General features: G+C 40.5%; 1 protein-coding gene across 1 annotated transcript in view; it reads right to left on the reverse strand.

The window, feature by feature from the left end:
* The window catches only part of LOC113013303 (LHFPL tetraspan subfamily member 4 protein-like), a 35,054-nt gene extending 16,491 nt beyond the window's left edge, over positions 1–18,563 (reverse strand). Inside the window, exon 1 of the mRNA XM_026154105.2 lies at positions 17,209–18,563. Within this exon, the coding sequence (XP_026009890.1) occupies positions 17,209–17,617 (409 nt within the window). The 5' untranslated portion in view covers positions 17,618–18,563. The remainder of the gene's footprint in view (positions 1–17,208) is intronic.
* Between the last annotated feature and the right edge of the window lie 742 nt (positions 18,564–19,305).

Raw genomic sequence — 19,305 nt, forward strand, 5'->3', positions numbered from 1 at the left:
TAAGACAGCATCCTTCCAATTGGTTGACCCTTGTGGATAGAAGGTTTAAAAGACAGGAGGCTGGAGCTTCTTCTGTGTGCCGGAGATGACCATATTATAGAGGTCCTCTCTCGCTGACATCACACAGTGCCAACAGTAGAAAGCTGTCTGAAACATGGCATTCAGAGCAGTGAGAGGCCTGAGCTAAAGAATCACATAACAGGGTCAATTTAAATATGGCGGCATAACCATTATGGTACGGATTAAGACTGCATGTTGCTGTCACTTTAAACAGTGTAACATGTTACCAGTGAGGTATGTAATGGTATAGAATTAGTTGATATGGATAACTGATATTTAAAAAACAATATCCATCAGTTATTGTTGATTAGAACTGGAAATTAGCATTACATGTACTATTATTAAATTAGTATTAGTACATAATGTTGCAATATAACAATTTAGCCATTTCGACATCCTGATGGTGCGGAAACCGTTTGAGGCGAGATACTAAAACCCCCCATAAATATTTCTAACTCCTGGCATCCATGTGGAAGCAAACCCCTGCAGTTTTCAGTCCAACGCAGAGCAGCGGAGTGGAAAGGTGTGAACATGAATGCACTGAGAGATCACCATGTCCTGTCTATAATGTAATAAAGCTGTTTGAGGTCTGCCCTTTTCTCTGCTACTGTGTCTAAACCTTGGCCTGCTGTCCTCCTATATAATGGACGGCCTGGCTTGCTGATATACAGAGCTTTTATTAGTGCTGAGACCAAGCCTGCTTTGTGTGTGTGTGTGTGTGTGTGTGTGTGTGTGTGTGTGTGTGTGTGTGTGTGTGTGTGTGTGTGTGTGTGTGTGTGTGTGTGACAGAGAGAGAGAGAGAGAGAGAGAGAGAGAGAGAGACTTCAGTGTTAGTATGTGGACTGCTGAGGGGGCACTTTGCAAGATGTTGCTGCCGCCAGGGTTCACTGGCCCACTTGGCACAGAGCTTTTCTTTTTTATTTCTTTCAGTTTGGTTGTTCACTGTAAATTTTCTCTGTTTTAAATTAAAAGTTGTTGCTTATGTACGCTGCATATGGTTATACGGTACCGTGTACGTAGAAATGTACACATTTTACAAAACTGTAGACTTTGTCTTAAAGATTTGTGTTTACTGAGCAGGGCAAAACAATGTGTGAGCACAATGCCCAAGTAGCCCTCATAGTAGAGCTGCCACAAACAATGATTTTGATAGTTGATTAGTCTACTAATCAGATTATGGACATAAAACGTACAGCTTATTGCACCAGCATGCATCTGCTCTTATATAACTATCATTAGCTTACAGCTTGAAGTGTTTAAGGTATGTGCTAACTAAAAATAAAGACAAGATGATAGTTTTTCTTTTTAATTTTAATGAAATTTGCAGATTGTCTCAGTGAAGATTAATAAACTCAGCTGTCTGCTCCTTGCTATCTAAAATATAACAGGACACTTCTACCATCTCACAATTCTGTTTAATCAGTTTTCTGTTTGACGTTCATTCAGCTGTGTGAAAACTATAACTTTAATCTCAGCCAAACTGATTTACTCAGGAACAAATAAAACATTGAAAAAAGCCAAACAATAAAATTTTTAAGTTATCTAAGTGATTTATATATCATGTTTAACCTGAGTAGCGAAAGATGGCGGGGATCTGAAAACGATTTGCCAGGAGTTTGTTGTTCTCGCCAGCTCTAGTGAGCCTTGAACCGCCGGCCAACTAACTATTGAGCTGGTGGGTAACAGACGTCTCTGAAAACAAGCACTTTTGCAAATATGTGGTGTCTTGATAAACCAAGCAGATATTTGAAGTTTACACAGTTACATTCTCACCTGAAAATATCTTAAAAGTTTATTTTGTGACCCAGAAAGAGTAAGAACAGTAATATCTCAACTAACTAGCTGCCGCCATTGTTGGAAACTTTAATTGGCTGGGCCGCACTATGAATTCTGGGATAGGCTGGGCCACAAAGGATGAACTCGACCCATCCTTCAAATCTTGGGAAATGAAGGACAAATTTGTCAGCTGCATTTGTCAGAGTCTTCGAATTTGGACAGTCTCCGTCGCATCGCTGTAACATAATCGGCCTACAAATGCGGCCTCAGGAGGATGCAGTCCATGAATTTGGACACAGCTACGATACCGGAGATTGCGTCTTCTTCTTTGCGGTTTAACGGCAGCTGGCATCCTTGTTCATGCAGTGCTGCCATCTTCTGTTTCAGTCCATTATTACACTCATAAATCCTACTGACAGAGGCGCCCTGGGGCGCCCTGGGGCTGCCCTGGGGCGCCTCTGTCAGTGCGCCCCAGGGCAGCTGTGGCTACAATGTAGCTTGCTGTTGCCTGTGTGTGAATGGGTGAATGACTGAATGTAGTGTAAAGCGCTTTGGGGTCCTTAGGGACTGAGTAAAGCGCTATACAAATGCAGGCCATTTACCATTTACTACTAATTCCTACATCTTTCAGGATCTTACAAAGCTTCAAATGACCCGTCGACTATTAAATTAGTCGTCAACGATTTTGATAGTCGACGTAATTGTGACTAGTCGACTAATCGTGGCAGCCCTAGTTCATAGGTGTGGTTAGTTCATTGGTGATTTACTAAAGCTGTCTTCTAACACAAGCGCAGTTGACCCATTTCAATATCAAGTGCAAAAAAAAATAAAACATGCTTTTTTCTGTGTTAAATATTAGCACCAATATCAGTTTGTGTGCTCGATTTAAACATTCTCCTCCCTGTATTTTGCGTTTTGAGAAAGGAACTCCCTTAAATATGCACATGCAGCAGGAGCAGTCACAAAAATCTGTGAAATTCCACCTCCCTACATGCAATTTTGTCACTGCATCCCTTTGTAAATACCAAGCGTAGCTTCATGTAGTACTTTACAAGTACTTTAAAGCTGCAAATGAAAACACTGCAAATAGTGATGCATGTAAGAAGGAAATTCTCTACTGTGGCCACATCATCTACTTCTTCCAACTCAGATGGAAAAACTCCCAGTTAGCTCTTACAGTATGCTTCATGTTTTCCAGAATTTGGCTGAACATTTAAGTAAAGCCATGTACATTTTACAATTCATCCTGCTACTTCTATCAGCAGTCACATCATCAATAAATGACCAGTGACCCACTTCTACTGTCAGCCATACATATCCATGCTGTAATATTGCCTCGACCATGTTTAACAGATGGTGGTATTCTTTGGATCATTAGCTGTTTCTCTGCTTCTCCATACTTTTCTCTTCCCATCATTCTGCTACAAGCTTATCCTGTTTATCGGCTACAAGTTTGTCTTGTAGCAAGTATCACATAAAGACACCCAAGAGTTATATGGAAAAAAAAATCTTACATCTTTGATGCTTTGTATAAGGCTGGCATCCTTGGTGCCAGTATGAATCTGAAGAAGTGTATTTGTCTTTTTGAGAATTTTTGGGAGTACCTTTTAGGAGATTTTCTTTTGTTGGGAAAGATGACCTACTATGATTTATTATGGTGCAGTTTGTGGATTTTGAAATTTGTCTGAAAAGCTAAAGTTATTTTGAAAAAGTGTAAGGAACTTGTTTGCTGTGGGGTGTCAGAAATGTCTTAAATAAACAGCAGGAACAATATGAATTTAAAATGAATGTGAAATTTCATACAGAAGATATCAGTCACAACATTAAAATCTCACTGTTGCTCTGCCTCATTGGGCATGTACCCTTGCCAGTGTGTCTGACATCAGCAATGTTGGCAGGGGATCCTTTGGGTTCTGTGGATCAGGCTTGTTCAGCCATATAAAGCATGGATGTGGAGAGTTTAAGCTTTTGGATGTGTACCTTGAACTGCTCCTGAGCAGATTTTGTGGGTTGGTAGGGCTTAGAGAAGCCTTAGTTTTGTTGTTATAATCTGTGTGGTTGGACTAAACAATGCTTGGGTTGATATTGATATTGATACTCCAAAAAATTAAAGGATTTTTTTTTTCAAAATAATCAGATCTCAAAGGGGAAGTGAAAAGATTATGTGGCAGACTAGTCCATGTTTTGATGACTATGCTGCTCAACCCACAAATGCTTTTCCTTGTAAATGTGGAACCATTTAGGAGGATACGATGAGATTTTTCAACAGTATAACATTTATTACCAAAAAGCATTGTTACAACAAACAAATAATCAGCCAAACACAAATTTCCCTCCTTTTTTGGGCCAAGCCTACGTTGTTGCTACTAACTACACATCAATGAGATGTAAGACTTTGTTTCTCACTCCTGCACAGACACACACACATACACAGAGAGCGACAATGATGAGACGGGTCAAAGGAATCCATTATTCAGCTGTTAGGATATTTTTAGAAACACCCCAGTGACTTTGGAATTATTTATTAAGTGCCTGATAATTAAAACATGTACGTTTGGTTGGGAAAGCCAACCAGAAATCTCAGAGAGTGAAAGACACAGAGAAGGAAAGAGTGAGCAAGAGGCAGAGAGACTTTTTCTCGCTACATCTCTCTCTGTCTTACATACACACACAGACACATATACATCTCTTTAAATACATATATATATATATATATATATATATATATATATATATATATATATATATATATATATATATATATATATATATGTAAAAAAACTCGACCACTGCAGCATTTATTTAAATCTACTGTGCATGTGCACACATGCTGCATGGATGCACACAGCCACATTAACTGCAGAAGCAAAAACAAAAAAAGAAAAGAAAGAAAAAATAAATACATAAAAAAAATACATAAAAAAACACCACACTGCCTCAAGAGAAGAAAAGAGAAAACGTTCTCATTAATCATTCAGCTCTCACACCATCATGTACACATTTACCCGTTGTCTCACACAGTTGCGAGAACAGATGTGTGTGTGTGTGTGTGGGGGGGGGGGCAAGATACACACAAAGCATACCATCAGCACGCACATGCAAATGAATTTGCTGTGTTTTGCTCCCTCGCGTTCTGCCTCTCCTTCCATCACATGCACACACTGTTACGCACTCTTTCTGCTGCTCTCTTGCTTTCCTTCAGAATCCTTGTAAGAACAAAAACGGACAACAAGGAAAAACAGAGAGAAACCGAGAAAACTCAAGCTGCTTCACCAGAAAAACAACTGTGTTCACTGTTTGTACAAGAAGGAAAAAAACAACATTTTCCCTTTCAGAGTCAGGACCAACAACAGATGTAGGGTGACGTTACTAGAACTCTAGTACTAACTCTAGTAGGGTCTAGTACCAAAATCATTTGCAGTGCTCGGTGATTCTAACTTGTAGTGACGTCAAAATTGATTGTTCCTGCATCTGTGACAGCCCATGAGATGGAAAGGTCATCATCTGCCTAATTCTGCAAGTCCCCAAGGACTGGATCTCCTCCAGCAGCACATTACATTACGTTCTTGTAAGTATTATATTCACTGTGGATATTATTATCAACACGTGTAGCTGTATTAAGTAGTTGCAACATAATAAGCAATGAAATTCTTCTTCTGCATGACTGGAGTTCAAAACTGCATTTTTCTATTGTAGATGTGGAGAAACTATCAGTGAACCTCAAATTTATAACAGTCTTTCCAAAATAGCTGAGTAAAAAGAGAACGCAATCATATGCAAAGACTAACTTTGAGTGAAAAAAAGCACACACAGCACGATTTCCTTTCAAAATTGTAAACATGTTAAAAAAGAAAAGAAAATGAAATTAAGTTTACATTTTGAACAGTATATTCTTATTTTGCTCTGGAGACCTAACCTTGGTGTACTCCAGCTTTCATCCAGAGTCAGCTGAGATAGGCTCCGCCTCCTCCCTTCTCTGAATTGGACGAGACATTAACAAAATGGATGAATAGATGTTTATTCTCATTGTGAATGTAGATTAATTTGACACAGTTTTTGTTTTTAAAAAGTTGAGCCTGGACATGTTTCCTAACAGTTTTTTCTTATTATAAGAGCAGTTAGAAAAAAGTCTGGAGGAGCTGAATGAATTTCCACTATTAATCTAAGCAGTAAGAGCGAATGAATATTGGAAAATTTAAACCCAATGCAGAAGCACTGCAGTGAGCAGTGAATGTAATTACTCAAGATTATTTATATAAAAGTATATCTCCTATGACCATTTTTTTTAGATTATTTGCACTGTGGTTACTCAGTGGTTCCACATCTATAGATGAGCTTTTCTTCACCCTTCCTCCAAACACCTCTGCTTTTTGCCTCAGTATCTGTTAGACTAATTCTACAGGTCATTTATTTCCATGACATTCAGACTGGAAGCAAAACTATACCCCCACAAGATCTTAACTTTACCACAGAGCCCACACACACACAAACACACACACACACACACACACACACACACACACACACACGCACGCACGCACGCACGCACGCACGCACACACACACACACACACACACACACACACACACACACACACACACACACACACACACACAGAGTTATGCTGAACAGTCCCTGACAGGTTGTTTCTCCCTACACGGCTCCTCCCCTGTGCCACAGCCCATGTCCTGCTTAGTTCTGTTTAATATTGCAACAGCCAAGGTCAGATGTGAAAGAAGGATAGTGGACTGAACTGATGGAGATGGGAGTGAGAAAGGGAGCAGTTGAGCTCTACGATTAACTTGGTACTTTCCTGTTCCTCCACCTCTCATTGCCAGAGGGTTTTTTTTTTTTTTTTCTCCATACAGGTGACCCAGGAGTTCTTTTTTTTTTTCTCTCTCTTCCCCCCCCCTTCTCACCGTCTCTTCTCCCCTTTGGTTTTCTTTCTTTCTCTCCCCCTCTTTCTCTCATTCATTCCCCCTGTCCTATTTATTAAAACAAAAAAAAAAAAAAAAAAAAAAAAAGACAAAGGATGAACTGAAGCTCTGCCATCACGTAATGTCGCATACTGCTGTTTCTGATGTCATTGAAAAAAAAAAAAAAAAAAAAAGAGAAAGGGAGCAGTTGAGCTCTACGATTAACTTGGTACTTTCCTGTTCCTCCACCTCTCATTGCCAGAGGGATGCAGGAAAACAGGAGGAGGGTGGAGTGAGAAGGTAGTTGATGGGTGAAGTGACCTCGCCATCTCTGTGAGAAGTAAACGCTGAAATCCTATTTGAATTTCCTCTGAGGTTCTTAGACTAAATTCATCTTTGTTCAAGTAAGGTGAATTAAAACTAAAGTGCTAGCCATTTTCCCAGGAGCATTTTCCACTGAATTAATCTAAATCCAAGCAAAGGTGTGAGCAGAGAAGCTATTCACAGACCTACAGTGCTTTGGGGAAATCTAGCCCTCCACTTGTTCCTTTGTGTGAAGAAGGAAAAAAACTGCAGTTTAGTCTAAATTCTAAGTGTAAAATGATCCCATTATTCACATTCCCATCCAGGTGTGACACAACTGGGGGAAGATGGGAGGAAAATCACCTATTAGCATGTGGCTGTTGATTCTCTATTGGCCCTAACCCACTTTTGGAGCTTTTGGTTTGGATTGTAAACTGAACATTTCTTTGTTTAAGTGCAGTCCCTGATCAATTATCAATAGGGTCTGTGCAACAAGAAAAGTGGAACTGAGATGCCATTTGGATGTGATTTGTCTCTCTAGAGGAAATTTGGCGATTTGACTTTTTATTATTTGTGATGGTGCATGTTTTCAGACTAGTCTGAAGCATGTGTCGCTGTCAGTAATACTTGTAATTACATCTAAAATTCACCTACATTTTTTAAGCCAACTTTAAATTCTGGTGAGTTAACTGACCAAATATGGAAATATTTTATACCCCACTTCTCCCCTTAGCACCCTGATGAAGCTCAACCCAAGCATCAGAATGATTAGGAGAGGTAATTTAAGTAACTTTGGATGTGGTGTGGCTGTTAGTCCCGGGGGTTGATCTGAGTATTGCAGAAACTGCTGATTCACTGGGATTTTCCCTTGCAACCATCTCAAGGGTTATTTCCAGCAGCTTGTTGAATCTAAATTATTGTGATGTTACCTATTGGGTTGTAGACCTTTTTCACAAACTATGACGAGTGAGGGAAGGGTTTGAATATGAAATCAAGACACTTCAAGCTTCAAAAGGAGCACAGGCCATTGCTGGCTCTCCCAGCGGTCTCGGCTCTGCCTGATTTCCCCACCCGAGCCTCTTTGCTTTGAATTTGCCCTCAGTGATTCTCTAATAGTCTTGTCTTCTGGTCTAGATGTCGTCATACCATCCCAAACCCTTATCCTTGGAGAGAAGTGGTCCAAATTTCTATGGCCTCTGGTAGAAGGTGGCCACACATGCAAACTCCACATAGACAAGCCTCCAGTAGATGATGGATTTGAACCCAGGAAAATCTTGTTTTGAGGCAAAAGTGCTAACCACCACACCACCCTAAAAACCATATATTATTAAATGAACATGATGCTGCATTAGATAAGACCTCAAATCTATGACTGACACCATAAATTAATTAGAAAAGTGTTCACTGAGGTCATAGATCATGTACTGCCACCTGCTGGCGATAGATTACAGAACACACATTTAAGTCCCTGCACTGGTTTGACTTTTCACACCCTGAGACTACATCCATGATTTCTTTAATTTATATATATAGCACATGATTCTTCACTAATTACATATTCTTATTGCATAGTAGTCTTAGTTGGTACATGATAAATAAATTCCTAAACAGAAGCCAATTGAGACTGTTTCTTTGGCTCGTGTCAATTCTTAATTCTTGATGGCATTGATTCAACACGGTGCTGGAAACATTCTTTAGACATTTTAGTCCATACTCACATGATAGTATCACACACTGTATTGTAGATTAGGCCATAGAGTAAGCTAAAGTTCTTTAAGAAAAAAAAATACAGTCACATTTCTGTAAATACTTAAAGTTCTTGGAATTGTTCTCATACAGCTATGGAGCACTTTTTCAATACTTTGCATTCGGCTGATCAACCACTAGCCTAAATGCTTTTCATGCTAACATTGACGAGCTTTGCAGTGGATGAGGGTTTTGTTGTTCGGCCATCTCTTGAAGCATACAAGACCATCAGCAGGATGTGGACATACTTGATATAGTCAGGATAGTTAATATGCATGATTACATACACAATATAACATAATTAAGTGGGCAAGCTTTGTAATACAGAATTAAGCCCAAAGATAACTGAATAACAAGCTACTGTGACATAGTTTTGCTTCGCGATCCAGGCCCCTGTTTTAGCACAGCAGGATTTTGTGATTCCAGTTGAGTGTACGTAAAAGACAACTCTGGCCTATTTTTAGCTTATAGGTGCCAGTACACACTGTGTCAGCGTGCTCTGCCAAGACTCCCACATCTCAGTGTTTTGAACCATGTTCCAGTTTCTCCTTTTATCTTCAGTTTTACCAATACTTAACCAGTAGGTCCCACTAGTTTCCTGACTGGACTAAACACTTACCCAGAATATAGGACAAAACCGCAGTGAGAAAATCGCTGACCTGTGTAGATGTGTGAATGTGTCTGCAGTTTCAGCTGATGGAAACACGAGGAGATGTTTCTATTTAATCTTCTTGTTCCTATAGCACACTCTAAGTGACCAGCAATATTCTGGCTCAAACTGATACCTTTTGGTTCATTTAGGCCAATCTGAGCCACCAGCGGTTCAGATTGGCTCTTACTGTATTTACTGTGGTACAGTCTGTCACTGTTCTGTGCCAGCAGACCTGCTGCTGCAACCAGCAGGGCAGAGGGGATGATTAAATGATCATTTTCAAGGTGGTGAGTGGCATTCGGCCAGCCTTCTAGATGACTTACATTTGCCACAAATCATATGAGTCCACAGAAAAGATAAAAAAAACCCACTCAGTAACTTTGATCTGTGCTCACAAATTAAAAGCAGAATATCAAAGAGGAAATAAAACTGACATTTTATAACTATATATAACCATATTTTATAATTTTACCATATAAGATTAGCTATCTTATATGGTAAGCAATAAATTCTGGATCTAATCTTCCATCCTTTTTTTATACGACTTACAAAAGTAATGTATTTGGATCTTTAGAGAGGGACATACAACCCTTTCGCCATAAAAAAGAACCTTTATGTAGCAAATCTTCAGTTTTTGTTAATTTTGTTCAACAAAGATTTCTAAATCATCAGGACGCCTGAGGGCATTGGATGGTGGACATGAAGGGGCGTTTATCTGTTGTTTCAGTAGACTCAGGACTGCTACATTGATTTGATGCATTTGATTCCTCATACTGCTTAATTCTTATGTACACTGCTCAAAAAATTAAAGGAACACTTTGAAAACACATTGGATGTCAACTAGGGAAAAATCATGCTGCATCTATATACTGATATGAACTGGGTAATGTGTTAGGGGAAAAAAGGATGCCGCATCATTTGATGGAAATGAAAATGATCAACATACAGAGGGCTGAATTCAAAGACACCCCAAACATTAAAGTGATTTTCTGAAAGTGACTTATGTTGACAACATGAGACAATAGATGGAGTCCTGAGGATCTGATCTCCAGATCTGGACCAGGGCATCACTGAGCTCCTGGACAGTCTGAAGTTCAACCCGGTGGTGTCAGATGGAGCGAAACATAATGTCCCAGAAGTATTCTGTTGGATTTAGGTCAGGTGTGTATGGGGACCAGTCAGTGGTATCAGTTCCTTCATTCCTTCATCCTCCAGGAACTGTCTGCATACTCTTGCCAAATGATGAAGTGCACTGTTGTGCACCACCAGGAACCAGGGGAGGATCTGACAATGAGTCCAAGGATTTCATGGGCCTGTGAATAGGGCCCACTAGAGGATGTGGGGTCCTCAGGCCAGCCTCATAAAATCTGTTTCAGATTGTTTGGTCAGTGACATTGACACGAGTGTCCTCCTTGAGGTCATTTTGTAGCTTTGGCAGTGCTCAGCCTGTTCCACCTTGCACGAAGGGGCAGACACTGGTCCTGCTGATGGGTTATGGACCTCCTGGAGGAGGTGGCCTACCTGTTTCAGGTAACTTAGAGCGAATGCTATAGAAATGTGAATTTTGTAGTACTTTGCCTCTGTAATGCAATTTTTTTGTTAATTTATACTTCTGCTTTTTTAGGTCGTTTTTTAGAAATGCCACTGGTGATATTACAAACCCAAACCCTATTAAATGGGAATATTTAATTTTTAAATCATGCGGCCATGTCTTGCAATCAGGAGACAAAGAACAATGATAACTTATATCTCACAGAGTTAAGAAACATAGTTTGAGGTGTTTTTAGGAAAATCAACCAGTCTCATTTCAGTTTATAAAATGTATTTACCCAATCATCTCTAATAAAAACATTTATATCTGCCTCACATTCAGATTTTCTTAATAGCTCCACAAACCTATTTTTTTTTACAATCCCCCGTTCATAACGTAACAGCCACAGAACACAACTTCTGAACTGTAAAAGGAACCACTAAGCGTACACTCATCAGCCACTGTATCGGATACACGTATTCAACTGTTTATTAATGCAAATTTCTATTTAGACAATCACATGGTAGCGACTCAATGCATTCAGACATGCTGATGACTCGCTGAAGTTCAAATTGAGCACCAGAATGAAGAATGTTTAAAGTGGGTTTAATGTGCCATGTTTGTTGGGACCAGACACGTGGTCTGAGAACTGCAAAACTGCTCATCTGCAGAGATTTTCTCACTCAACCATTTCTAGAGTTTTACAGAAAATGGTCTAAAAGGTAAAATATACAGAGAGCGACAGTTTGTAGGCAAAAATGCACTGTTGGAGTCAGAAATCACACAAGAATGGCCAGACTGCTTCAAGCTGAAGGCAACAGGAACTCAAATAACTAGTAGCTACAACCAAGTATGCAGAAGAGCATCTCTAAATGGATAACATGTTAAACCTTGATGCAGATGGGCTACAGCAGCAGATGACCAACTGGGTGCAGCTGCTGTCAGCTGAGAACAATAACTGAGAGGAGATTCACATCAACCGACAAATCTACAGTAACTGTATGATGCTATGTCTGTGAAGGTTCTCAGTCATCCAGGTCATCCAGTCAAAGGAGCTTGCAAAGAAAAGCGTCTGGAGATTGGGACCCACACCAAGTTTTGCACCTTGGCTCAGGCGATTAGAGGACCATCAGGGGGTCCTTTTGTCCCTCTTTGGGGGGTTACTCCCACTAGGTTTAAATCTGGGACTCCCCACCATTTGACCTTAGAACCAGAGGCGGAGCCAGACATTTGAAACACCCGGGGCTTAGCCCAAAGAGTAGTATGCATGTGGGATTTTTTTTTTTTTTTTTTTTTTGGGGGGGGGGTGTAGAAATGACTGAAAGATTAATAGGCTCTGTTCAAAAAAGAATGACTTCATATAGGGAAAAATATATATCACATGTGCAGGACACCTTAAACTAGTTTTTTAATTAAGCAGCAAGGCAGAACAAGGTCAGGGCTGTATCAAGACACGAGGACTAAACCCCAATTCAACCAGACCCAGAACTGATCCAGAATTAAAACAGGACTACAACAGTTCAAAATCAGGACTACTGAGGACTTAACCAAGACATAACCACAATCAGAACTAGATGATAGCACTAAAAATCATCATAGACCTGCACTACACTTATTTTTTAATTCTACCAAAGTACACTATTTAGATTGAGAAAAGTTTATATAATTATTTAGCCTTGTTGTGCAAACAAGCCTGCATAACTTAATAAATACAGAATTTGAAAAATAACAAACCTAAAAAGAAACACTAGGTACGAGATACATGAGTACCTATGATACGGTGATACTTTTGGTAAACAACCATTTGACTAACATGTGTGTCTCACCTGCTCTTGTTCATCTGTTCTGTCCTCGTTCTCCTCTCTCTCCCTCTTTGTGCTGACAATCATCAAATATACAGTTGAAACCAGATATTTACTCTTCAGATAAAAACACTTTTTTAATTGTAACATCAAATCAGACTAAATGTTTATTTTTTTAGATTGATAAATATAAAAACATATTTGTTAACTTTAAGAGTAAAGAGAGAAACTATCTGTGTTTCTTAATTGCAAATGGCACCAAATTGAATTCAAACTTGAGCCACACTTATGGAGCTCCACAGTTCTTTTCCTGGTGTTTTGGTTGATATCTCTTGATTTTCCCATGTCACAGAAACAGGCTCTGTGTTTTGCCTTATATGCATCCACAGGTGTGCCACCAATTTACTCACATGGACTCTACTAACCTATCAGAAGCTTCTTCAGCTCAGAATGGAATCGTCTGCAGTTTTCTTATTAATTAACAATAAATTTAGTGTACATGTACTCCTACATTTGATGAAAGTGATAAAAATAGCTCTGTCTCTCTTTATTCTGAAATTTAACTAATTCAAAATATATTTCAATATTTATCTAAAACAAAAATTTACTCTAAATTGATGTTGTACAGTAAAAATGTTTTATGTTTTCTCCCTAAAGTGTAAATATCTGGTTACAAATATGAATATCCTGCTGTGTACTGAAATCCCTCTTGTTTTGCATAGAAATATACTGAACAACATACAAAGCATAATATATAAAATAACATTTACCTGAGTTTTTTCTTTGAAAGAAGCCTCGAATGTCCATTCTTATGTTTCAGTACATAACTGAAACCGATTTAGTCGGGGAGGGTAAGAACTGAAAATATGAAATAAACACACGTAAGCTAAGACTCTCTAAAAAATAGCATTTGTTCGGCTTTTCATTTCGCCATTTGTTGATTCACTTGAAGAGCAAGTAACGTAATATTGGTCAAGTGATCAGTTTCATATCAATCTTTCGTGATGCACCGTCATATTTACATTATTTGTACGGTACGAATGATTTGCTTTGGTACCTGGTCAAACTTAAGCTCTCCTTAGTATGGCTGGCTCTGTTTCTCCAACAGCGCACTCACGGGCAGCAGCTGCCCCGCCCCCTCGCTCAGTCGCTTAGTGCCTGAGCTCGGATCATACCAATATCAGGGGGGGATTCACGCACAGTCATAAATTCCCACAGTGTGCACTATGTGCTTCGAATATTGTGTGTACTTTTTGTTTTATACAGTTGTCAGCCAGGCATCTAACTATGAAAAAATTACACTCCAAAATACCCCGGGCTTCTGACAAAACAACCCGGGCTTAAGCCCCGTAAGCCACCCCCCCGCTCCGCCCCTGCTTAGAACTGAAGAAGCTTCTAGGATGAGAGGTGAAACGTCTTCAAGCAACTTAAAGAAGTCCAGACGCTTTTCTTTGCAAGCTCCTTTGACTGTATGATGCTATCACATGACTATGGACTAAAATCTCTAAAGAATATTTCCAGCACCATGTTAAATCAAAACCACAAAGAACTGAGTATTAGTGTTTGCTAATTGGTTAGCAGCTGGTCTTTAATCCATCTATTAACAGTATTTGGATGATAAATCTGTAACTGATACTGATGAAACTATGCAAATGTTTAGAAAATAGGCACCCTGTTGGATTAAAATGAACTGACTTGCTATTATAAAGTTGTATCTGAAGAGCACATAAACTGTATTAGATGTATTACACTCCTTGATCTTTCAATTGAGGTGTTTTCAGTAAAATCAAGTACCTATTCATGTTGTCTGCTTCTACAAAAGTGTGAAAGAATAAGTCGTTCTAACAAGCTCATTGGAATTAGATACCACTATTGCAACGAGCAAGTTTATGAGGTTTCTTGTATTATTACAAAGTGGAAACCATAGCAAGTGAGCCATGAATGAGCCAACCACGTGAAGTTACAGAGCAGGGTTGCAGACTGCTGAGTTACATTATTCATATTAGCCACGAAAGCTCTGCTGACTCAATAACTGCAGACTTCCAAACATCCTCTGGCATTAACATCAGCACAAAACCTGTGCACCAGGAGCTTCACAGCTTAGCACCTCCTGTAGGTGTATGTGGCCCAGCACTTTTGTTCATAGAGCTTAAATTCAGGAAAAGGTTGTGGTTTGTTTTAAAATGTCATGACTTAAGAGTAAGGCCACCCTAGCACCACATGTGTGTCACCAGACCACATGTACATGAGACACCAGCAGCTCTGACTGAACAACAGTGTTCACTGATCCGTGATTAAAATTTTACAAGACAACAACTAAGAAAGGCAGATTTCCTTTTACCCACATTCTTATGTAAAACATTAGAATCTTTCCTCATAAAAAGCTCCTTGCTGTTGTTGTGCTTGATTAATTGTGTGCGGGAAAACTGAGGTTCAATTTCTATTAAGCCATACGGGTTTTGATAAAGAAAGCAAAATCTGTACCTCTGCTGTTGTGTCTGATTCCTGCTGATTTCGACACACTCGGCACAACAGAGGACAGAGTGGGCAGATGAGGATGAGGAAAAGAACAATACAGGAGGAAAAAAAGTGCTGATCTCTTTCTCTCTGCTTCCCCGTCATCCTCCCTCCCTCTCATTCAGTATGCTGACTGTTTCTGTACAGAAAACTGACTCCCACGCTATTCTGCCTGGCCTATTTATCACATTGATCAGCTTATAAAGAAATCAGATATACACTGGAGGCTCGCTAGGAGAACTGCTTATATGAGACGGATCATGAATTTTTCTTCTTTTTTTTTTTAGCACCCTCTGAGATGCACTGCACCGAGCTCACTTTACTCATTGCTCCAATCTTGCTAACGTGGTCATCTCATCATAAATGTGCTGACAGTTTTTCTTACACAACAGTCACAAACAAAAGAAACAACACAGAATACAAAATTTCTAAGTGTATATTGTTAGCCAAAACACAACAAATGGGAACAAAAATGTGACCCAAAACACAATGAAGGGTCTGTGTTATGTTCGCTAAAACACCACAGATAGTAACAAATTCACGTTAGATAAGAGGCTGTGGTTTCTTTTATTCCTTTATTTTATTTTGATTTATTTTTTATTCCAGCTTCTCAAATAAGTATTTAATTTAGATTGCCACTGGTCTCTTGTAATCGTGCATCTTTTGTTGTTTGCTCATTTAAAAATCCTTCCATAGGCTAATGGCTAATGCCATTAAATGTCAGGAAACATGCAGTAATGCCTGGAGATGAACCTCTGGTAATCGCAGACATCCTGATCTTCCTTCCAGTGACGGGTGATATTTAAGCGATTCCAAAAAAAGAAAAAAAAAATCCCTTGTTTCTACTACAGCACCATCTCAGTAAGCATCTACAGTTGTGGCAGCCACACAGATCTAAACTGAACCGTCGAAGCTACGTCTGTTCTTCCACATCCCAAGAAGACAGCAGGAACTCAGTGTGTCCATGTGTTTGGAAAAGCCACCATTTGTCCCTAATCATTTCTAAGTGTAATCTAACAATCTAACCACAAAGAAGGGACAAAGCATCTCTCCCCTGAACACAGTAATCCAATCGACCGGGTATCATCCCTGAAAATAGCAACAGGGCCCGTTATAAGCCCTCAGTCACAGCAATTCACATCTCCGTCGCATCGCACATATCACACCCGACCTCATCATATCCTCTACAAACGGGTGGAGTGAGTGAATGAATGGCATTTGCATTACATCGGCATAAAGCAGTGATCCTGCCGCTTTCCTTACAGATGCTGTGGTGTATCCTCAGAATATCAATGCTTACGTTCTGGGGAGCTCCAGCTGCCTGCCTTATTGCTTCCAGTGCGCTTCGCTAAAATGTATTCCTACTGTCTCCCGGCTGTCATTGCAGGAGTTTAAAAATAAACAAATAAATATATTGGAATAAAATTTGTATTTCACCTCTAATAAGATGCAAAATGAGTCATAGCCTATACACCCCTAAAGACTACACCTTTCACCTTTCTCATTCGAGAAGTCAGGAGATTTTCCCGAGTCTACGGAGGCTTGAGCCGCTGACTCTCAGCACTCTGACCTCACACGTCTCCCTTGTTTTGTAATCGTTTTGAACATTTTCCTATAAGGTTGCATTGTTACGATACCTTCCGTTATCTAAGAGAGCCCAGCGGATTTTAAGTGGCTATCCATTTTTACGTGAACATTATCATTATTATTTTAAAGACCAGAGCCTTGGTGAATCCATCCTTGAACACAGCAACACCAACACCAGTGGTTGCTGCAAATGAAGCAGAAATGCCAGATTGGTTTGGGGGTGTTTTTCACCTGATTACGTTTCTTTGGTTCCCCGCGACTCCAAACACACTTTCCATTCTAAGCGACACATGGCACAAACATTGGGGGGATGCCTACCGCACAGCAGCTGCATCCAGGCGCAGGTCTTGTAAACGGTGGAGGTGTTGCAGAAGAAGAAGAGTGCCATGCAGGCGATGCAGCTGAGGATCAGCACCATGGACAGCAGCACGAACACTGAGGCCGCCTTGAAGGCTCCGGACGGGATGGAGCTGAAGTCGGAGAAGCTGCCCACGCAGGTGAGCTCCCGGCTGGGCGACGGCCCGGTACCCACGCAGTAGTGGAAGAGGCCGAAGTAGCCGGCCTGCGGCGTGTTGACGCTGTCGCCGATCCAGTAGGGCTGGATGAACACCACCACATTGACGATGGCGAAGCAGATGGTGAAGATGGCCCACAGCACCCCGATGGCTCGGGAGTTGCGCATATAATTGTCATGGTAGATCTTGGAGGCTTCTTGGGAAGGCAACATGTTTGGTCGTTTTTTTTCTCCCCTCTCCTTCTTCTTAGATATTTTTTACACCCCCGTCCCGCTTCTTCTTTACACTCTCATATATATATATATATATATATTTTTTTAAAAAGATGTAAAAGATGTAAAAGCCCCCGCACAGCTCGACACACCTCACTATTCAGATAATCTCTTCTCTTCTACACGAAAGCTAATGTTTCCCTCGCTTTGGCTGTTTCTTGGCTGTTAAAAGGGCCTACATAAGCACACGATAAAACCAGACCTCCACATATGTGTGTGATCTTACAAGACTACACATAGTGGGGGGGAAAGAATAATGGGAATGCTACATTGAAGCAATACAAAAATCATAGCCTACCTATACTCCTAATGAATAATTTACTAACACCAGTGATTCAACATTGCTGTCTAAGGCTCGTTTCCTCAGGGCTACACTATAAATGATTAACAATTAAAAAAATCACAATAGGATTTCCCCCCCTTTATTTCACAGTCGCTGGGTGGAGGGGGTTAAAGCTGCTTTTCCATCCTCATCCATCAGTCCAGAGCTGTCTTCATCATGATGTCCTTTTATTACCATCCGTGAGATGAGATGCCTGTAGCGCCAGCGGTGGACCCCCGTTTTTAGCTTCCCAGGGATCCGCGGGGTGCTCCCCTTCCTCTGCTCGCCTCTACTGTCCACGCAGCATGTGGGGGGAGGGAGGGGGGCAAAAAAAATCAAACGCGGTGAAACGAAAAAGGGAAAACCAAAAAAAAAAAAAAAAAAAAAAGATGGAGACCAGCCTTTAACACGAGCCCTCTGTCAAATTTCAACAGTCCTTTCTCGTAAATCCGACATCCTCCACCGCCTCGACTCCATTATCATCGTGCTTTTTGTCGCCTTTATCCAGTGTGTCTCAGATCTCTCTCTCTCTCGCTTTCTCCGTCCTCCTCCTCCTCCCGTCTCTCTCTCTCGCTCTCCCTCTCTCTCTGCGCGCCCCCCGAAAGATGCTGATGTTGTACTGATGACAGCGCTGGAGCGCGTTCACGTAAGCGGGCGCAGCAGCAGCATAAGGGGTGGAGAGGCGTGGGGGGCGGATTTGCATCAGAGCGCGTCTCAGCCTTTCTTCACCTTAAATTTGAAATCACACCAACAAATATTCCGGACCCACAGTGACCACCACGATGGTGTCACCCACGGATTCAAACCATTCCAGTTCTATCATGAACGGGCTAATTTGCAAAATCTAAATATGAAATACAGACTTTTTTTCATGTTACATAGCATCCCCCCCCCCCCCGTTTTTGTGCTCTTGGGGTGTTTCAGGAGGCAGAGCAGGTCATCTACTAACGGGGAGGTTGTTGGTTCGACCCCTTAGCCTACTGCCAGGGTCTCCGTGTCCACGTATCCTTGGGCAAGATACTGAACCCTTAGTTACTGCCGATGCGTTCACGGTACTGTGTGTGAATGTTAGATAGAAATCAGTTAAACGTAGAACAACAAGTGTTTGGGTGAAAGAGGCATGCTGTTTAAAAAGAAAAGCGCTATATAAGATACATCTCTCAAATGCATGCATGGCAATACTAGCTATGCATATTTGAAAAGCTTGTAGTAGATTGATGTTTGTTTGTTGGTTTCATTATTTATTGTTTTGTTAGTTTTTGTCTGTTAATCTGCTGTTTTTTGGTCTGTTCTATCTGACTAACCA

This window comes from Astatotilapia calliptera, chromosome 20 (genome assembly GCF_964374335.1).
Source record: "Astatotilapia calliptera chromosome 20, fAstCal68.1, whole genome shotgun sequence".
NCBI lineage: Eukaryota > Metazoa > Chordata > Actinopteri > Cichliformes > Cichlidae > Astatotilapia > Astatotilapia calliptera.